This window comes from Staurois parvus, unplaced genomic scaffold (assembly GCF_062004578.1).
Source record: "Staurois parvus isolate SC_StPar_1 unplaced genomic scaffold, SC_StPar_1.0 ptg001157l, whole genome shotgun sequence".
NCBI classification, from domain to species: domain Eukaryota; kingdom Metazoa; phylum Chordata; class Amphibia; order Anura; family Ranidae; genus Staurois; species Staurois parvus.
This window is the reverse complement of record NW_028318953.1, coordinates 244,134-267,227: the sequence shown is the minus strand read 5'-3', so window position 1 is coordinate 267,227 and position 23,094 is coordinate 244,134. Positions and strand designations below refer to the sequence as shown.

The following is a 23,094-nucleotide window of genomic DNA, read 5'->3' as shown; positions in this document are numbered from 1 at the left end:
TATATGGGGGATGAATTACTATGGGGGATGAATTACTATATGGGGGATGAATTACTATGGGGGATGAATTACTATATGGGGGATGAATTACTATGGGGGATGAATTACTATGGGGGATGAATTACTATATGGGGGATGAATTACTATGGGGGATGAATTACTATATGGGGGATGAATTACTATGGGGGATGAATTACTATATGGGGGATGAATTACTATGGGGGATGAATTACTATATGGGGGATTAATTACTATGCTTACTATGGGGGAATATTACTATACTTACTATGGATGACACATACACATCATTCATCTACTCTTGGTCTGGCCCCCGGGTCCAATATATTAACGCATTGCGGCCCTCAAGTCAAAAAGTTTGCCCACCCCTGACCAAGACCATACCTCCTAACTCTCTGAGAAGAGGAAAGGGGATGGGTTTTAGCACAAAGGATGTGAGGCCATACACAAATCACAGCTACAGCCCCAGTTATGCAGACTCTATAGCATTGTTGTGCAAAGATTAATTAGTAAACCTTCCAATACTTTTTTACCACTACTTTTTTTTAATAAAGTTTGAAAATAAGTTATACAATAATTTCAAGCAGCCACTCTCAACCAGGGTTCAGTGGAAACCTAGAGCTCCTCTAGAAGTTTCCAAGGGTTCTTTGAACTTTGGTTGATTGACCTCCCATTTGATGATGCCTGCATAGTTCCAAAGCCAACAGCACTTGGAAATGTCAGATGCATGAACCCAGTGATCTTTCTAGCTCTCTGTAAGGGTGGCATTCTGACCACCACTGTATGGAAGAAATCTTCCCACCAGCCACCACTGAAAGGGATATTCTTCCTACTGATGACCAATGAATCAATTTTTGCAAGGGTTCCCTGAGACCTGAAAAGTATATCAAGTGTTCTTCTGGGATAAAGAGGTTGAGAAAGGCTGATTTAGAGGGTCAATGAAACGAATAATGTAGTATAACATTTTAGAAGTGAAATAGTTCATCAAAACAAAAGAGCAATGCATTTGTTTTGGTTCCAAGAGTCTGGTATTGGTAGCTTACTGCTGCAATGATTCTGCCACAAAGAACTAGGGGCCTATTTATCAGTGTTTTCACCCAAGATTCACACAACTTTCACTCATTTTACACATATTTCTCCTAACCCCTAAATTTAGCTCTTAAAAACTCCCCCCAACACTTAGCATTTTAAGGGCAACTTTGATGAAGGTTTGCAGCTTCCCTTCTTTGCTATCACTGAGAAAAATACTCACCTTCAGCCTTACTCCAAAGATCTCCAGTGTGTGGCTGTACCTGGCACCGCACAGCCTTGGCTCAGAGAAAGTCCCAACTGGACCCTACATCCAATGCATATGTGTTCTGTGGCTTCATTCATTCCTATAGCTAGTTTGCGCTTCTGGAAGATACAGCAACATAGAGTATGGATCTAGTGCCAGCTACCACATATCCAGCTGACAGAACCAAAGGCCTTCTACACCAAAAAAGAAAAAAAAAAGTAGAGCTGACTGATCTGTAAAAAATAATTTTTTCCTTTAATAACTGGAGTGACTCTTTAAAGGAAAACTACATTTGTATTAGCAAAATTGTGGTCAGCTCAGTGGCGGGTGTGGCATTGCCACCATTCCTTTCTTTGCAGAGAAAATTCTAAAACCATTTTTTCCTCTAATGGGACTTTAAGGGCAACCAAGATTTCAAAGTATAAAAAAACAAGCTTTAGTACAAATCCATAAAATATACAATAGTTAAAACCAATGGTAACAAAGCTTCTACTATTTCATGTACGTGCATAATGTGCATATCAGATCAAAGTGGTACTCCCAGAACTGATTTATACTGCACAATCCTAGAAGTTCTGATTGACAGCTTAGTCCATATACTGGGAAACTGACACGCTTCAAATCTTTATGTTTTATGTTCTATCTTCTTCAGGCATGGTGTACTACTCTGAAATTGAATAAAAAACAACAACAACTTTAATATATGCTTACATTCTCCATTGGATTAATCCATACTCATTATTCAAAACTTACTGCACGTGCTCATATGACATCTTTTGTATAAAACCAAACATCCTTTCATGGCCCAACACAGGAGTTGGTCATCCATAGGGACATTGTTTAGGCACACATTTGGCTTTTTATTCAAATTTTTAAATCAGTTTCAGAATGGTACACTATCCCTGAAGAAGATAGATGAAACATAAAGATTCGAAACACGTCGGATTTCCCAGTATGTGGGTTAAGCTATCAATCAGAACTACTAGAATTGTACAGTATAAACCAGTTCTGGGAGTACCACCTTGATCTGATATGCACATCATGCACATCATGCACATACATGAAATAGTAGAAGTTTTTTTTTTAACCATTGGTTTTATATATTGTATATTTTATGAATTTGTAATAAAGCTTGTCTTTTTATACACTGAAATCCCTTGAAGTCCCATTAGAGGAAAAAATGGTTTTATACCTGCATTTGTATTTGGCTACACACTGTATATCTGTACACACAACGTTTGCTTTACATGTAAACATTTAATGTGTGACAAAAAATTCCCAGAGCACTATGCGTTAGCTAAACGACAGCACTTCAGACTGTTTTCTTTTAGAAACTCTGTGCTTGTTAAAACCTACTGAAGATCCCTATGGAGATCCCACTGCTCAGACACACTCCCTTGTGTGTATACATTTCAGCCTGAGCCCTGTAAATATTAGCTTTGTGCAAAAGAAGAGGTAAGGAGTCTTCAAAAAAGTAGCTGAGAGCTCCAAATGCAGGTTGGATATAAACTACAAAATATTTACATGGCTAAAAAAAAAATTACAGTATATATATATATATATATATATATATTGCCAAAAGTATTGGGACACCCCTCCAAATCATTGGATTCAGGTGTTCCAATCCCCTCCATGGCCACAGGTGTATAAAATCATCACCTAGGCATGCAGACTGCTTCTACAAACATTTGTGAAAGAATGGGTCGCTCTCAGGAGCTCAGTGAATTCATGCGTGGTACCGTGATAGGTTGCCACCTGTGCAATAAGTCCATCCGTGACATTTCCTTGGTAATAAATATTCCACAGTCCACTGTTAGTGGGATTTTAACAAAATGAAAGCAACTGGGAACAACAGCAACTCAGCCACCAAGTGGTACACCACGTAAAATGACAGAGCGGGGTCAGCGCATGCTGAAGCGCACAGTGCGCAGAAGTCTCCAACTGTCTGCAGAGTCAATAGCTAAAGATCTCCAAACTTGGTGTGGCCTTCAGATTAGCACAACAACAGGGTGTAGAGAGCTTCATGGAATGGGTTTCCATGGCCGAGCAGCTGCATCCAAGCCTTACATCACCAAGTGCAATGCAAAGCGTCAGATGTAGTGGTGAAAAGCATGCCGCCACTGGACTCTAGAGCAGTGGAGACGTGTTCTCTGGTGTGACAAATCATGTTTCTCTGTCTGGCAAAAACGTTTTGGACAATTTCATGCTCCCAACTTTGTGAGAACAGTTTGGGGATGACCTCTTCCTGTTCCAACATGACTGCGCACCAGTGCAGAAAGCAAGGTCCATAAAGACATGGATGAGTGAGTTTGGGGTGGAGGAACTTGACTGGCCTGCACAGAGTCCTGACCTCAACCAGATAGAATACCTTTGGGATGCATAAGAGCGGAGACTGTGAGCCGGGCTTTCTCATCTGACATCAGTGCGTGACCTCACAAATGCGCTTTTCGAAGTATGGTCAAACATTCCCATAGACACACTCCTAAACATTGTGGACAGCAGCACAGTGGCTAAATGGTTAGCACTTCCACCTGGCAATTCTAGCGTCGTTGGTTCAAATCCTAGCCACGGCACCACCTGCCTGGAGTTTGCATGTTCTCCCTGTGCCTGCGTGAGTTTTCTCTGGGTACTCCGGTTTCCTCCCACACTCCAAAGACATGCTGGTAGGTTAATTGGATCCTTTCTAATTTGACCCTAGTATGTGTATGTATGAATGTAAGTTAGGGACCTTAGATTGTACACCCCTTGAGGGTTAGGGACGGATGTGAATGTACAATATATGTATGTAAAGCGCTGCATAAATTGACAGTGCTATAGAAGTACCTAAAATAAATAAATTCCCCAAAGAGTTGAAGCTGTTATAACTGCAAAGGATGGGCCAACTCAATATTGAACCCTACTAAGACTGGGATGCCATTAAAGTTCATGTGTATGTAAAGGCAGGCGTCCCAATACTTGTGATATAGTGTATATATTTTTATATATATATTGTGTGTGTGTATGTACATATATATATATATATATATATATATATACACACACACTCACTATATTAGGTACACCTGTTCAATTGCTTGGTAACAAATTGACAGCCAATCACATGGCAGCAACTCAATGCATTTAGGCATGTAGACGTGGTGAAGATGACTTGCTGAAGTTCAAACTGGGCATCAGAATTGGAAAGAAAAGGGATTTAAGTGATTTTGAAGGTGGCGTGGTTGTTGGTGCCAGATGGGCTGGTCTTGAGTATTTCAAAAACTGCTGATCTGCTGGGATTTTCATGCACAACCATCTCTAGGGTTTACAGATAATGGTCCGAAATAGAGAAAATATCCAGTGAGTGGCAGTTGTGTGGACAAAATGCCTTGTTCAGAGGTCAGAGGAGAATGGGCACACTGGTTGTTGTGACATTCAGATGGTAGGGTCAGAATTTGGCGTAAACAATATGAAAGCATTGATCCATCCTGCCTTGTATCAACGGTTCAGGCTGATTGTGGTGGTGTAATGGTGTGGGGGGTTTTTTCTTGGTACTAGCAAGGTGGACCTAATAAAGTGGCCAGTGATTGTATAGAGTTCAGTCCATATACTGTATATTTGGACACAGGCACAATTTTCATACTTTTGGCTCTGTATGCCACTAGAGTAAATTAAAATGAAACAATCCAAATGAATATGAAGTGCAGACTTTCAGCATTAATTCAAGGGGTTGAACATAAATATCAAGTACAAATTTTAGTTACTGCAACCATTTTTATACACAATCCCTCCATTTTCAGGGGTTCAAATGTAATTGGACAAATGAATATAATCATAAATCTTTTTTAATATTTTGCTGAGAATCCTTTACTGGAAATGACTGCCTGAAGTCTGGAACCCATGGACATTACCAAAGACTGGGTTTCCTCCTTTTTGATGCTTTGCTAGGCTCTAACTGCTGCTGTCTTCAGTTGTCCTTTGTTTGTGGGTCTTTCTGCCTTTAGTTTTTCCTTCAGTAACTGAAATGCATGCTCAATTGGGTTGAGATCAGTTGATTGACTCGGCCATTGCAGAATATTCCACTTTTTTTCCTTCAAAAGCTCCTGGGTTGCTTTTGCAGTGTGTTTTGGATCATTGTCCATCTGTACTGAGAAGCGCCGTCCAATCAACTTTGCTGCATTTGGCTGAATCTGGGCTGAACGTATATATCTCTAAACACTGCAGAATTCATTCAGCTGCTTCTGTCTTCTGTCACGTCATCAATAAACACCAATGTCCCAGTGCCACTGAAAGCCATGCATGCCCATGCCATCACACTGCCTCCACCATGTTTTACAGATAACGTTGTGTACTTTGGATCATGAGCTGTTCCAAGCCTTCTCCACACTTTTTTCTTCCTGTCATTCTGGTACAGATTAATCTTAGTTTCATCCATCCAAAGAATGCTTTTCCAGAACTGGTCTGGCCTTTTTAGAAGTTTTTTGGCAAAATCTAATCTGGCTTTTCTCTTCTTCAGGCTTATGAATGATTTTCATCTTGTGGTGAACCCTCTATATTTGCTCTCATGAAGTCTGCTCTTGATTGTAGACTTTGACAATGATACGCCCACCTCCTGTAGAGTTTCCTTCACTTGTCTGGATGTTGTGAATGGGTTTTTCTTTACCAAATAGAGGATCCTGGGATCATCCACCACTGTTGTCTATCGTCGACATCCATTCCTTTTTATGTTGCTGAGCTCACCAGTGCGTTCTTCTTTCCTCAGAAAGTACCAAACTGTTGATTTGGCCACTCCTAATGTTGCTGCTATCTCTCTGATGGATTTGTTTCATTTTTGAAGTCTTACAATGGCTGGTTTCACTTGCATGGACAGCTCCTTTGAACGCATGATGTAAGTTCACAGCGATAGATCCCAAATGCAAATACCACACTTAGAATCAGCTCTAGACCTTTTACCTTCCTAGTTGATGAAGAAATAATAATTACTTTTGGACCCTTGAAAAAGGGATGATGGCTACTCTTAAGAGCTGTAATTCCTAAACCCTTCCTCCAGTTTGGATGTACAGTTGTGTTCAAAATAATAGCAGTGTGTTGAAAAAAGTGAATAAAGCTCAAAATCCTTTTAATAGCTTTTATTTCCATACACACAAATGCATTGGGAACACTACGCATTCTATTCCAAATCAAAAGATGAAGAAAAATATATCAAATTTGTGTTGTTCCTCTAAAAAATTTGAAGAAAAGTGAATATTAGATGGTTCAAAAAAATAGCAGTGTTTGTATTCTTCTTTACAAACTCAAACATTCACTATATAAACTGAAAAATGTTTGAAGATTTTGCTTTCCTTTGAATCACTTAATGAATATTTTGTTGTATAAGCACTATTTCTGAGAACTGCTGTACATCTGTGTTGCATGGAGTCACCCAACTTCTGGCACCTGTGAACAGGTATTCCAGCCCAGGATGATTGGACTACATTCCACAGTTCTTCTCTATTTCTTGGTTTTGCCTCAGAAACTGCATTTTTGATGTCACCCCACAAGTTTTCTATTGGATTAAGATCCGGGGATTGGGCTGGCCACTCCATAACGTCAATCTTGTTGGTCTGGAACCAAGATGTTGCACGTTTACTGGTGTGTTTGGGGTCGTTGTCTTGTTGGAACACCCATTTCAAGGGCATTTCCTCTTCAGCATAAGGCAGCATGACCTCTTCAAGTATTCTGATGTATTCAAACTGATCCATGATTCCTGGTATGCGATAAATAGGCCCAACACCGTAGTATGAGAAACATCCCCATATCATGATGCTTGCGCAACCATGCTTCACTGTCTTCACAGTGTACTGTGGCTTGAATTCAGTGTTTGGGGGTCGTCTGACAAACTGTCTCCGGCCACTAGACCCAAAAAGAACAATCTTACTTTCATCAGTCCACAAAATGTTGCGCCATTTCTCTTTAGGCCAGTCAATGTGCTCTTTGGCAAATTGTAACCTCTTCAGCAGGTCTTTTTTTCAACAGTGGGACTTTGCGGGGGCTTCTTGCAGATAGCTTGGCTTCACATAGGCGTCTTCTAATTGTAACAGTACTCACAGGGAACTTTAGACCTTCTTTGATCTTCCTGGAGCTGATTGTTGGCTGAGTCCTTGCCATTTTGGCTATTCTTCTATCCATTCGAATGGTAGTTTTTCGCTTTCTTCCACGTCTTTCAGGTTTTGTTTGCCATTTTAAAGCATTTGCAATCATTTTAGCTGAGCAGCCTATCATTTTCTGCACTTCTTTATATGTTTTCCCCTCTCGTATCAACTTTTTAATCAAGGTACGCTGTTCTTCTGAACAATGTGTGGAACGACCCATTTTCCTCAGAATTTCAGAGAGAAATGCACTGTAACCAGCATGTACAACATTTGCTGCCTTCCTTCCTTAAATAAGGGCAATAATTGCCACCTGTTTTTCAAAGAATGAATAACCTCTCTAATAGAACTTCACACTGCTATTATTTTGAACATGTCCCTTCCAATTAGTGATTCAATTACACCGAATCAGCAGCATGCATGTCATGACTGTTGGGTCTGTTGGAATTCTATTACTCTACTACACCTTCTAGTAAATTTTTTGCCATGTAGAAATATCATTTCTACCAAAAACAGTGATTGATCAGGTTAGTGATGTCTGACTGCTATTATTTTGAACACAACTGTACATATTCTCAAATTAAACCTGAGAGAGCGCACTTTCAGCCCATATCCATTATATAACTATAGCTTGAATAAGTGTTGGTAAATACCTGAAAAAATCTAAAATTGTGCCTGGGTCCAATTATATATGGATCTAACTATGTATACCATGTTGTAGATCTGACTGTAATACTGTAATAAATATAAATATGTAAAAACTACCATATATACATTCCCATTAAATTCTATTGGAAAGTCTCTGAAAGCTGAACTCCATTTCTTTGTCTCAGACTATGAAGTGCCTATGAAGAAAGAGAGCAGCTTGCCGGAGGGGCCAGTCCTAGAAGCCTTATTGTGTGCAGAGACGGTGGATAAGAAGCTGGAACTGAAAGAGGAGGAGGTAGTAAGCGACTGTCAGGTAAGGGTCATATGCTAGCTTCCTGAACTTTGTTCACTTGTGTACCACAATCACAGTTTTTTTTTTAGTATATGAGTGTCACCTGCACTATTAAAAATTACCACATCCCACCCACCTCCACAGCCACCTTTTGGTTGTTCAAGATGTCTGCTATAATATCACACACTATTTTACCATGTTCCAGGTCATATCTGCTCTTTCCTGCATCCAGTTCAAATACTGAGCCTTCCAATGTCCCACCTAAAGAAACAGAGACTTCCACCAGTGGAATCCATCTCATGTTGTGAAAACATTTCCATATAACATGTTTTGACCCCTACATTAATTCTGCAAATGTGATGACAGTTCGTCTGCAGGGAAACAGCTTAACACCAGGCGCACACTGATGACGTCATTTCTTAGCAAAATCTTTATTCAGTCTCAAACAGCATACAAGATGTCCTCTTCCAGTGACCACATATCCTTGATGGGTTTTATCCTGATGGGCTTTTTCATAATTCATTACGAATAAGTCCATTAGGGTGAAACGCATCAGGTAGAGGCGATCCCTGGACAGGGACATCCTGACCATGGCACCACCTGCCTGGCATTTGCATGTTCTCCCTGTAATGTGTGGGTTTGCTCCGGGCACTCCAAAGACATGCTGTTAGGTTAATTGAATCCTGTCTAAATTGGCCCTAGTATGTGTATATATGAATGTAGGTTAGGGACCTTAGATTGTACACCTCTTGAGGGTTATGGACTGCTGTGTATCTACAATATATATGTGTAAAACGCTGCGTAAAATTGACTGCGCTATATAAGTAGCTGAAAGAAATAAATAAATCCTGTCTGCTGTTTGTGGCTGAATAAAGGTTTTACAAAGAGGTGACATCATTGGTAGGCAGCTGGTTTTGAACTGTTTCCTGGTGATTATGAGCGTGGACGGGCTCCTCTGCAAGCACCCACGGTTGAGGAGAGACATCTGGATCATTCAACAGACAGTTTATCTTAAGTTTAAAAATGTATAGCTACAACTGCATTCAGGTTATTGTCACTGCTTCTGGCAGACTCTTGCCCTCTGTCACATTATTCTGTCATGTGCAGCTTCCATCTCGTTTGCAGATAAGGCAGAACTGGTTCAGAGGAATGGCACTGCTCAGAAAGTAGAAATTAGCTGCTCTGCACTTTCACAGGCTCAGGGGGCAGATAGGCCTGGTGAGAACATTAGAAGATCCTCACCTACTCTTAGCTTTGTTCATTGGCGCTCTTAGTTTAACGTGCCCTACTGTTACAGCTGGGTTGGACTTCATACGTGTGAACGTCTTGCCTGTATATTGATCCAGCAGAGAAAGCCAACATAGCTCCCAGAGGTGTGAAGGCAGAGCAGCCTTTGCTGTACGCCGGCAGGGATCTGAGCCTCTCTGATCCAACGTGCCAGCGCCACACTGTTCCACGTACTGGACTCTGTTCAGTCCTGGCAGCTGTCTATGAGTGAATGCTGACCAACAAAGGGCTTCTGACCACCAATGTAAAGAAAACTTTAAGGTGGCGTGAAAAGATTCCTAACCATTGATGTAAACTGGGCTAATAACTAGTGGGCATAACCTAACCCTTAACCATGAATGTAAATAGTGCTTTTTATTGGGTGTAGATATAAAAGGGCACCGAGCTACTGATAACTATCTAATGGAAAGAGTTTCTCTGTTGTAGAGGGGTAAGCAAAAAAGTACACCTGAAAACCACAGTAAAGGTGACATATTAGGGGCCATCAGTGCTGCCAGAATGTAATGTTAGGAGTGTGGTATAGGCATCAATGTAAAGCTCAGCGTACTACACAGAAATCTCAATGGAGAGCACATCAATACATTGTCACAACGTTGTTTGATTTGTAAGGTTAGAGAAGCTCCAAATGTATGGAGGGAGCAATTAAAGAGATAAAAGGCCACAAGAGAGATCCTTATGGTGTAGTAATTAGAGAAATGGCATGAATATAGTGTTGCAAATAGCAGTCAGGGAAAGTGAGAATTGTTGTACGCACATCTTGGCTGAACACCTGCAAAAGGGTCAGACATCCTGGTAGAAAAGCCTTAGGGAATATAGCTGTCTCCGGACAGAAGTGGACGCACTCTATGCTTGGTGGGGTGATCCGGACCACCCTACACACAGCAGTCTGGGGATCAAGGTGTATATGCAAATGAAGGTTCTAGAACCCCAGAATGTTAGGGAAGTGATTATTAACCGATCTGCCCGGGTGCACTAGATGTATCTGAAGACCAATTCTTTATAAGGTTGATATTGGTTATTCATGGAAAGACATACAGTTGTGTTCAAACATTTGCATACCCTGGCAGAAATTGTGAAATTTTTCCATTAATATTGAAAATATGGAAAAAGTGCAGCGCAACTAAAATGTGTCTAGAATAATATAAATTTGAAAAAAAAGTATTTATTTGTTTATTTTTAAATAACCAATGCATGTATACACAATTAGTGATATAACTAATGATATGAATAGATAAAGTACAATAAATCCAAACTTCCCTTATACATACAGAGCTTAATAATTCATAATTCCTCTATAAACTTCATATATACTATAAAAAAACCATGCAAACACATATATATTAAATTAATATAAACAAATGCAAAATTCATAAAAAGTCCCAAAATATCTAGTGAGAAATTACTTCAAAATATCGTGTTTCGTGACATGTATGTGTCATGTGTCCTAATATAAACTTGCTGATGTGGTCCACCACAGTGAACCATCAGCTTCCAATGCTGCCACTTACCTCATGGTTTGACCCACACAAAGGTAAGGTCAAACATGCTTTCCCAACACTCTGGGTATAATAACTGGCAATATTCCTCCAATTCATTGGTAAGTATTACTTTAAGATCGCAAGACTCCAAATCAATGTGAAAAATAAAACAAAAAAGATCTCATGGTGCAGTATCAGAGTAACTTGGTATTATTTATTACAGGAAGATTAAAAACACTCACAAGAATGGTGCACTTGTAATATCCAGTGCACCAGATAGATGGCTTGTTTAAATTTCCATTCCAAAAGTATATTGCCCCCTTAAGGTTGCTTATCCCTGGAGTAGTGTCTAAAATGGCCAAACTCTCATTTCCAAGCGTAATGACATCTCGTGGCTCGGTCTTCTGTTGCGTTTTGTGACGTGATCAGTGACTTCATCATTGGAAAATGCCACATGCAACAGAAAATCCAGGTTACAATATGCCCGACAACACCTTTACATGCCTCACTGGGCTTCCTTGTGACATTGACACAGTAAAGGCTTCTTTTTGGCAACTCGACCATGCAGTTAATTTTTGTTCAAATATCATATTGTGCTCCTTCAAACAACCACACCATCTTTTTCCAGAGCAGTCTGTATTTCTCCTGAGGTTACGTGTGGATTTTTCTTTGTATCCCGAACAATTCTTCTGGCAGTTGTGGCTGCAGTCTTTCTTCTACCTGACCATGGCTTGGTATCAAAAGATCCCTGAACTTTCCACTTCTACATAAGTGATTGAACAGTATGACTGGCATATTCAAGGCTTTGGATATCTTTTTATGTCGTTTTCCATTTTTATAAAGTTCCATTATCTTGTTATGCAGGTCTTTTGACAGTTCTTTTCTGCTCCCCATGGCTCAGTAACTAGTCTGCTGAGTGCATCCATGTGAGAGCTAACAAACTTATTGACTATTTATACACAGACACTAACTGCAATTTAAAGAGCCACAAATGTGGGAAATTAACCTTTAATTGCCATTTTAACCCATGTGTGTCACCTTGCGTGTCTATACCAAGGCCAAACATTCCAGGGGATGGAAACTTTTGATCAGGGCCATTTGGGTGATTTCTGTTATCATTTCGATTTAAAAAGGAGCCAAACAACTATGCGATAATAAATGGCTTCCTATGATCACTATCTTTAAATAAAAGACAGTTTTTTGGCATGACCAAACTTTCAATATCAATGCCAAATTTTCATGATTTCTGCCAGGGTATGCAAACTTTTGAGCACAACTGTATAAACACTTTAAACAAGTTTCCTAAAATGTGGCCAGGCCCTTGCCGACAACGATAGAGATTGTACTAGAGGAACATGAATGCCGAGATAAAAATTTATTAGCATTCAGCAACTAGGTCTGTTGCAACATTTTTACATTTGATTGGAGTGCACTTGCTACACTGGCCTTGTTTAGGTCAAACAGTTAAATCCATACATTCCGTTGCAAATAGTTCTCTTTTTACATTTATTTGTTGGCATCACATTTGTACATTAACAGCAATTTTGCAATATTTGTCAAAAGTTCACTTCTCCTTTAAGAGAAGTTTAATCTGATTTCTGTGGTTCCAGAAGACACAAGTTGGAGACATTCCACACGAACTAGAGGCTGATGATCTGGAAGACGATACCCCAAAACGCAAGAACAGAGCCAAAGGAAAGGTAGGGCACTCAGAGAAAAATGGAAGAGGAGATACTGTGGGTCGAGAAGAGGGTGGAGGAAAACCTTAGCAGAAGTGAAAGGTAGAATGGGGAAAAGACGGTGAAATAGAAAAGACATCGGAGGACAATAATATTAGTATGGGCTGTAAACAGCTCTTCTCTGGATCTTTGCTAAAAAAAAATAATAATAATAAAAAAAACTTTCATTTTGCTATTTATTTACCATGCATAGCAGTTTTTATAAATAGCATTTGCTCCCTGTGCCTGTATGACTTCCCTCTGGGTACTCTGGTTTCCTCCCACACTCCAAAGACATGCTGGTAGGTTAATTGGCTCCTGTCTAAGACTAGGTTCACATCTGTGTGGGTGGTGCCGCTGTGGATCAGCACAAAAATCTGTTCAGCCACACGACCCGCACAGACGAATGCGGACCCGTGGGCGGGTGCCATTAATTCTAATGGCATGCCGCCCGCACTGGAAATCGCAACCGCACTGGGAACCGAGTTTCCTGTGCGGGCTGCGGTTTCCAAAGAAGTGCAGCTTACCAATTTTTAGATGTGGTGGCGGCATTAGTTTTCTTTTTTATGCTTTCCTTCATCTATTTTCACCTGCTGATCTGGACAGTAAGGCTAGGTTCACATCTGTGCGGGTGATGCGGTTACGGATCCGCGTGAAAATCCGAGCAGCCGCACCACTCGCACAGAGGAATGCGGACCCGCGGGCGGGTGCCATTAGCCCGCACTGGAAAATGCAGCCGTACTGGGAACCGAGGTTTCTGTGCAGGCTGTGGTTTCCAAAGAAGTGCAGGGACTTCCTCCCTGCGTGTCCCGGGGCACGGGAGTCCATTCAAATGAATGGGTTCTCGTACCTGCGCAAAACGCGAACCGCAGGAACGCAGATATGTGAACCGGGGCTAAATTGGCTCTAGTATGTGTATGAATTAATGCAAGTTAGGTGCCTTTGATTGTACACCCCTTGAGGGTTAGGGACCGATGTGAATGTACAATATATGTAAAGTGCTGCGTAAATTGATGGCACTATATAAGTACCTGTAATAAATAAATAAAAACAAGCATTCAAAGAAAAAAAAGAAAAGCTGAAATTCTCCCATTTTCAGCCTGTGCTAGTTTAACAAATATCCTTCATTACAACATAAGTTGATGTGGGATGACGAGCCAAGAGGCAGAAACATGAAAATAAGAGGCAGAGTGGGTGGCAGAGGAGTGTAGGAGTGAGGACATATTCTTTTAAAGGGGGGGGGTCAGAAATTTTCGCAGTACTATATCGCCATATTAGAAGTACATTGAATAATATAATTGTGTCTTTTGAACAATAGGCTTTATGCACCCTAGAATAGCTGATGATGATGATGATGATGATGTGTCCATGTAGACAATTCTTTATTTAATATACTCAGGACTAAAAGATTTCATTTTTAAAAACATTTCTTTTAATAACAATGGCATTTGAATATTAAAGCCCAACTTCAGAAAATATGAACATTTAATCTTGCAGTGGGGCTGTACCCACATTGCAAGGGTTACCTGCTTGTGTAGTGTTTACCTACCTCTCCCTACCTACCTTTCCCTCCACTCCCCGGCAGACAGCGTTCCTCCATGCTCCAGCAGTGAAGTGCCCCTCGGTGTCTTCACATCTTGTGCAGGGCTAATGGACCCTGCATTGGTCTTGATGACGTCAGGACTTTAGATAGCTGGACGTCATCAAGATGGGGAGATGATGCTGTGGGGTCTAGTAGCGCAGAGAATTGGCCAATTAGATCTTCTTTTCTAAACCCCCAAGACGTAAACTAGCAATTAACCCTTACAGTGCAGGCGCAACCACACTGCGAGGGATAATTTTTACGTTGGGCTTTAATATGTCCTTACAGGCAGCCAGCTGGTGAAGCCATTGAATCTTTTCACTTTTTTCCTGTTCTTTCTTATTTTTCTTATATTTTGTGTTCAAAAGCCCATTATGTACTGATAAATAATGCAAAGTGCAGCGCTGAATCCTAAATGTCATATATAAAATAATAATAAATATATAAATACGTGCTCTAAAAATCTGTGCAAATGTGCAAATAAAGTAAAGTGCAACACGTGTATTCCCACCGGGAATATTCAAAGTGTCAAAGTGATCACAGCAAATAATTCATCAAAATCACTCAAAATATAGACCACTCAAAATAAGTCCATATGTAAAATAGTGTCCAAAAAACTCAATCTTCATGCATGTGATGACAGGTGTCCACACTGTGTGAATCCAAACAATGGCTACAGTGGCCCCTCACCTCCTTACATTGACCCCACAGGGTCAGCTCGCCTTAGGATAAAACACCAATCTGATGTATCACCGGATCCTCCCCAGAGTCATATACTCTGTCAGTTCTACCTTGAGGAAGTCACGTGTCTATCGTGACGCAACGCGTCGGTACGCGAGGAGGATTCTGGGAGCGCGGTGACGTCATTTCCGGCGTGGCGGCCATATTTGAAACCCCTATATCAAATACCCATGCAAGGCATTCATAGCATGAGGTATAGGAGCCTGATATTGAAGATCTAAATGTGAGTGGGCATTCTTATTATATATAGATTGAATAAATACAGTTTTACACTATGAAAGTTTTCTGTTTATATATGAACCGGGGAGGAAGCTGCTGACAGAGTATATGACTCTGGGGAGGATCCGGTGATACATCAGATTGGTGGTTTATCCTAAGGAGAGCTGACCCTGTGGGGTCAATGTAAGGAGGTGAGAGGCCACTGTAGCCATTGTTTGGATTCACACAGTGTGGACACCTGTCATCACATGCATGAAGATTGAGTTTTTTGGACACTATTTTACATATGGACTTATTTTGAGTGGTCTATATTTTGAGTGATTTTGATGAATTATTTGCTGTGATCACTTTGACACTTTGAATGTTCCCGGTGGGAATACACGTGTTGCACTTTACTTTATTTGCACAGATTTTTAGAGCACGTATTTATATATTTATTATTATTTTATATATGACATTTATGATTCAGCGCTGCACTTTGTATTATTTATTGTTAATTTACTCACTTTGGTAGGAGGTTAAGTGTCAGCAGCTATAGTAATAGGGCCCCATTTCTAGCGCAGGAGGTCCGTTCCTTACCATTATGTACTGAGCTCAATAGCTCAAGCTGAAACATACTTAAGTTGAATGAGACAATGGAGCAGGGCCATGCTGGGGAACAGATGGCCACCTCAGATGGTAGAGCACAAACATTCAGCTCATTGACGCTTCCTGCCAGTTTCCTGCTCAGCCGCTGTACCTGTCACATGTAGCATCAGTGGCCAGCAGCGCTGTGCTCAGTGACGCTGAATCTGTCTTTTTGTGAGAACCACGTCACTGAAAGTGGTATTAAAGCCAAAACCAAAAAATGTAATATATTTCATGTATTTTATGTAATATTCGTTAGATGTGATGGCTGCAGTAAGTTTTTTTTTTTTAGTTTTTTTTCCATTTTCCACTGTGACCTGGCCAGTTACACACCTCTTGTATTAGAGTGCCCCACTGTGGATGAATGAGCACAGGGGGCACATTGGGACAGCAGCATTGTCAGTCTGGGGAGAGGGCCGTGTTAGATGTACTAGGAGATTTAGATACACTAACAAATTGCTGAACTCCAGCTCATACTTTATAAGCAGCTATAGCACCCCTGTAACTGCTTGATAAGCAAATCATTGTAAGCACCCCTGTCAGTGGTAAATGATTTGTCTCATCACTGTAACTGCTACAATCTGCAAGAGAGCTTGTTCTTTTAAAAAACAATAGACTTACCCTAGGTTCGCAGATATGTGGGCCGCGGTTTGCATGGGCACGAGAGCCCATTCAATTGAATGGACTCCCGTGCCCCGTGACACGCAGGGAAGAAGTCCCTGCACCTCTTCTGAAAATGCAGCTCGCACGGAAAGCTCGGTTCCCAGTATGGCTGCTTTTTCCAGTGTGGGCTAATGGCACCCGCCCGCGGGTCTGCATTCCTCTGTGCGAGTGGTGCGGCTGCACGGATTTTCGAGAGGATCTGCAACCGTACCACCCGCACAGATGTGAACCTAGCCTTACTGTCCAGGTCAGCAGGTGAAAATAGATGAAGGAAAGCATAAACAAGAAAACTAATGGTGCCACCACATCTAAGGATTGGTAAGCTGCAATAAATAAATGTTTGCTTTTGGGTTTAATACTGCTTGAAGAGGCTTGGCTGCTGTCCCTGCCTGTGTGACAAGAGCAGCGGTCATGCAAGGAACTCAATACTGCTGAGCTTGTGGTATTACCAGGTTTAGCGACAATGAACTGCATTGAGAGCAGTGTATTCGGTATTAATAATCTGACCTCAGTACCACCCCCCACTGTGCCTCCATCAGTGCCACCTGAAGCTGCCAGCTCAATTGCAGAGCATGGCCCAGCAGAGGATTGATTCATTCAAAGTTTTGGTTAGAAAGAAAGGCAGGGAGTTTTTGCTGTGACATCTCTTTAGATAACACCTAGATGAACTCATTCGTTTGCTGCTTCTTCTTTCACTGTCCTGCCACGGGCTGGGGAAGGGACGAGACTTGTGGTTGTTACTCAACCACAGCAGAGAAAAATGGGGTCTCCTTCCCGAGGGGATAGTGCTGCAGTGTAAGAAGCATGCTGATAAAAGGAGAGAGCAGAGTGACAGAGGGATGAACTCGTTAGTCTGCTGCTTCTTCTTTCACTGTCCAGTCACAGGATGGGGTAGGGATAAGACCTGTAAATATTGCTGCAGCAGAGAAAAGTCAGGTCTCCTGCCTGAGGGGAGGGTGCTGCAGTATAAGTAGGGGATATGGAAGATGTGCAGAGCGTGTGCAATATTAGGAGAATGTATCAGACTACATCAGTTAACATGATTTTTTTTCCATAGGCCTGTGGAATTGGTGGCTTGAAGAAGAGACAAGATCCTTCCACCTTAGAAGATAGAGACAAACCTTATGTGTGTGACAGTAAGTGGACCAAAAACTATAGATACAGCTTGAATGCCCCAATCTGTTATCCCAGTGAGTGGCCATAGTGTTTGCAGGTTCTGGTCAAGTTGAATACTGGCTCATCAGATACATCAAGGACTGCAAAATGGCGCCCATCCACACACTGCCTCGACAAATAGTGAGCTCTTCTTAGTAAAATATTGTTACAGCTTGGTCTCCTATCAATGGTAGAAATCATAGATTAAGGCCTTACTGGGCGAAACATATTAGAAGGGGTTCTCACATGGGTAGGAGACCAAGCTGAAGCTGTTACAGTAAACAGTAAGCAGAAGCCATTGATAAAAACTGGTTTTAATTATGCATTCTTGTATTAGTCGTAATCATTTCTAAAAGGCCAGCTATGTAGGTATATGCACTGACAAATAATTAGAATACTTTTACATTTGATTTCTGGACTCATTGTGTGAGTGTCACAGTCAAGTATAGTTTTTCTAAGCCAGGATCCCATGAGTTCCTCCAGAGGTTGTGGGGATTCCTTGAGTAGAACAGTGACAGATTGATCTCCTACCTATAGTGACCACCAATGTGACCTTTCCTGACCACTAATATATATACATTCAATTCTGCTTTAAAAATAAAACTCTATTCAAGTATGTATCATTAACTCAAAAGAGCTTTTTCAATTGTTCTCAGCTGCCTCCAAATCTTCAATTTCCTGTTTTTTGCTGCTGTGACCTGACTTCCTGTTAGAAGGTGGCTACATTCATTCTCCATGGTCCCACTGTATGTAGGAACTTAGCCACCCTCTCTTGCTTACTCCCGAGATGGACTATGAATTATGGGGTGTGTGGTGTGTATAGAGCAGTTCTCACAACCACAACTAAAGTATGGATTATTTTTGGAGAGCCTGTTTCACACATGCTTCATCTTGTATAAGAAGCATTTGCAAAGGTTTCAGCAAGCTTTGTTGAAGTATTTAAAGTACCATCCATCTCCACTTTGAAAATGTTGAACACATATTCTAATGGGAGCGCTGATTGCCATTTTAAGCTCGCTGCTAGCAAGCTTCAACAGGCTTTCAACAAACTTCAAAAAGTGCTAAAGCCTGCTAGCAGCTTGTTTAAAGTGGCAATCAGCACTCCCATTAGGATCTGTGTTCAACATTTACAAACTGGAGCTGAATGGTACTTTAAAAGCTTCAACAAAGCTTGCTGAAAGCTCTGCAAATGCTTTGTCAAAGCTTGCTGTTCACACTGCTCTTATACAAGCTGAAGCCCATGTGAAACAGGCCTGAGGACATAATTTAGTGTCACTTTAATTGTACAATTATTGGTAAACCCCATTGTTTAAAACTGTTTACAACCTGCTGATCAGGCGGATGTACCATGAGCTGTAGGTGTAGGTCTAATTATTTTAGTAGGGCTTCCCTGAGAGCTAAAAACTAGATAAAGAGTTCCTCTGTCGTAAAAAGATTGAGAAAGGCTGTTCTAGCAGCTATTAGTCTCTTTAGAGTGTAGTGTCCATATTAGTCCTTACCAGGGGCGGACTGACAACTCATGGGGCCCCCGGGCAATAGGGGATCATGGGGCCCCTGTGTCCTTGCCCAAACTCAAAAAGCCTATAAAAAAGGTTCCAGGGGCATCTCATGGGGCCCCCTACTGACCCCGGGCCCTCGGGCAGTGCCTGAGTTTCCAAATGGTCAGTCCGCCCCTGCTCCTGACATATATTTTGTAAAAGCTGCATGCTTTGTATAAGTTGAAGCGTGCCTCTTTGGTTTAGTAGCAGTGGTTGATGGTAAGTTATGTTTCTTTTCCAGTTTGTGGCAAGAGATACAAGAACCGGCCTGGTCTCAGCTACCACTACACCCATACTCACCTGGCCGAGGAAGAGGGTGAGGAGAACGCAGAGAGATATCTTATCCCTTTCCACAGGAAAAATAACCACAAACGTGAGTAATATCACCTTCCTAGATGGAGGAGGTGAGAACCTGTGTGTTAGAGAAGCAGTATTTTTGTCTGAGATCGCAAAGTGACCCATAGAAAAGTGACGGCTGAAAAAGATTAAGTGGTCTTTTGCGTCTGTCCTTTTTTTTGGAAGAGGGTTGTTTTTATTTTAATTTTTTTTTTGTAAGTTTTTTTCTGAGGATTAATCTATATTTAGCCCAAGCATATTTCAATTCATTTAAAGTGATACTGAACACACACTGTTTAATTTATATTGTCCCTTCTATTTCTGTGTATGGATGATGGCACTAACTATTTTAATTAATAAAAAAAAAAATCTTAGTAACTTTTTCCTAATCGGTTTACAGCAGTCACATGACCCAGCTCTTTCCCAGGAGCTTGTAGTCCTCTGCTGCAGGTCACTTGTCAAAAAAAAAAAAAAAAACTGCCTTTGGAATACAAGTAAAATCTGAGAAATACAAGTAAAATCTAAGTAAAAATAAATAATTTATATCAGTAAACTGTTTTATATTCTCGTACAAATATATATTTTGCATCAAATCTTTATTAGTTTTTGGCAGTAACGTGGTGTGGGGGGGATTTCTGACAGTCACAGGCTGTGCCACGTCCCTCCAGCCTGTGTCTTAGATTAAGAAGGAGGTGAAGCCTCCATCAATCAAGATGTAATATCCCACCCCCCCCTTTGTGTTTAGCTGGTTACTGGGCAGGCATGGAGGAGGAAGGAGGTAGTGGGCTGTCATTTACCACTGTGTATACGCCCACATGTGTGACTCTATAGTCACGTGGGCTGCTCAGATGTGATAGTGAGGAAATGCTCTACATAGAAATCACTGAAAACTGAGCATGTGCAGAGCTGCCAACACTGCGCTGCAAAATCCCTATCTGCATTGGGGATTTGGACAGAAAGGGAAGATAGAGAACAGCAGGATCAACCAGTTTTTTTGCAGAATACAGAAAACGAATCTCATAGTGATTGAGTGAGTATGAACAGCATGTAATACAGCATTTATTGATAGTTTTTTATGATGTAGGTTTAGTGACATTTTAATGTCAATCGACTTATTACCTGTCCTGGAATTCTGTTCCAAGCATCCACTACTCTTTTAATAAAATAATACTTTTTAACATTAGCCCTGAACTTTCTACCTGCATTCCCCAATGTCCTTCAGTTTGATTTGAAATACTGCCCACCTGAATCTTATTTACACCATGTGTGGTTGAGAGTCAGTAAAACCGCATGAAAAAAATAATTATTAAACCCTTCCACGCTACGATTTAGAAACCCTAGCAACATCAAATATGTGGTAAAAACCTAAAATGTTACCAAAACCCCGGACCCTGCATTCCTTATATCTGGTCTCCCACAGTACTTAGAACATGGAAATGCAATTATTTTAGTAAACATAAACTGCTAAATGCCTTTTCTCATCAGCAGTTAGAGCGGTCTTGTGTCTTCTATCAGTGTCCAGCAGAGCACTGGTTAAAGCTTGTAGGAGGAGTTTTAATTCTCCTCTAACTGTCCTATGAAGCTGCATGACCCCTGACCCTCTGGACAGTGCTGATTGGCCCTGTGCCGATCACATGCACCCTCACAAAAAAATAAAAAAAAAAAACTCTCTAGCAATACCCACCAAACTGAGCATGTGCAGAGTGTCTCCTAGTGCTCTGTACTAGCAGTAGTGATATTGGGGACAGTAGACACAGGAGAAGGTCAGGCAAGACAGGATCAAACAGCCTTTTTACACAATGCAGAGGATTAACCCCATAGGTTCCACAGTGAGTATAACAAGCATGCTTGACTGAATATACAGGCTGATTGTACTGTTGTGGGTTTAGTAACACTTTAAGTGAATCAATCAGCAGCTACTGCATATATAAATATAATGACCCTTACAAATAAATATGATACAATAACAGCGCTGATCTAATACAGACAACCTTACAAATGACAGTATATTTAAATATCTGAATATCAGATAAACCGATCGATCCAAGTGCAAAGAAAATTATATATACATTATATTGCCAAAAGTATTGGTTGGCCGGCCTTTACACACACATGAACTTTAATGGCATCCCAGTCTTAGTCCGTAGGGTTCAATATTGAGTTGGCCCCGCCCTTTGCAAATATAACAGCTTCAACTCTTCTGGGAAGGCCGTCTACAAGGTTTAGGAGGGTGTCTATGGGAAGGTTAGCAATAAACACGGATTGCAGTTCAGAGAGCACTGATAGTGTGAACTGTCTCTCAATATGTCTTACTCCTAAAGCTGACCACACGTTACATACTAACCATGCAGTCTTTGTACAAACAATTTAAGATTTGTCAAAATCCTAATCTGTAAGGCTACGTTCACACTAGCCTTGTTTGCAAGCTGCAGACAGGTGTTTGGGAAGTGTTCTTACCGTTTCCCAAACGCCTGCGAAAATTCTGCACATTGCAGCACATGGTGCTGTTCACACAGGAGCGTCAGCGTCGCAGCAAAACGGACGCCTCTGGTCGAGTCAGGAGGAGTTGAAGCCTCCTATTCAAGTTTATGGTGCCGCTCCGCAAATGCCCAGCCGGCATTTGCGGTGCGGTTGCGACGTGGTTGCAGGGCGTTTGCGGAGCGTTAACACCATTCAAACTGCATTATAGGCGTTTGTGGGGCGTTCTTAACGCTTGGCAAATGCCTAGCAACCACTGCTAAACCGCGCATGCGACGTTTGCGGAGCGTTAAAAAACGCTCCGCAAATGCCAGACCAACGCTTGTCAAACGCTATAGGGGCGTTTGGCAAGAGTTGGAAAAACAGTCAAGTGTGAACGAGCCCTAATATAATAAGCCAATCAGCCTGTATCTAATCAGGCAAGCTTTTGTATGACATAGTTGTTAGTAGGTCTAAAGGAGATTGTACAATCAGATTCCAGTGTGTTTCCCCTGCACTGTTTTGTTGTTTGTATGTTCAGATATGACCTTATTTAACCACTTACTCTCCAGAACATTTACCCCCCTTCCTGACCAGGCCATGTTTTGCGATATGCGCTGTGTTACTTTAACTGATAATTGCGCGGTCATGCAATGCTGCACCCAAATGAAATTTATGTCCTTTTTCCGCACAAATAGAGCTTTCTTTCGGTGGTATTTGTTCACCTTAGCTGTTTAAATTTTTTGCGCTATAAGCAAAAAAAAAAGACTGACAATTTTGAAAAAAAAAACAATATTTTTAACTTTTTGCTATAAAATAAAAAAAATTTTAAAAATCAAATTTCTTCATAAATTTAGTCCAAAATGTATTTTGCTACATGTCTTTGCTAAAAACAAATCCCAATACGTGTATATTAATTGGTTTGCGTGAAAGTTATAACGTCTACAAAGGGCGT

General features: G+C 41.0%; 1 protein-coding gene across 3 annotated transcripts in view; it reads left to right on the top strand.

Moving 5' to 3' along the window:
• DPF1 (double PHD fingers 1) overlaps window positions 1-23,094 on the top strand; it is a 232,378-nt gene that overhangs the window by 136,956 nt on the left and 72,328 nt on the right. For all 3 annotated transcript variants that reach the window (XM_089659439.1, XM_089659437.1, XM_089659438.1), the window contains exons 4-7: window positions 8,232-8,359; window positions 12,714-12,803; window positions 17,711-17,789; window positions 19,588-19,719. In XM_089659439.1, coding sequence (XP_089515565.1) covers window positions 8,232-8,359; window positions 12,714-12,803; window positions 17,711-17,789; window positions 19,588-19,719 — 429 coding nt within the window. The remainder of the gene's footprint in view (window positions 1-8,231; window positions 8,360-12,713; window positions 12,804-17,710; window positions 17,790-19,587; window positions 19,720-23,094) is intronic.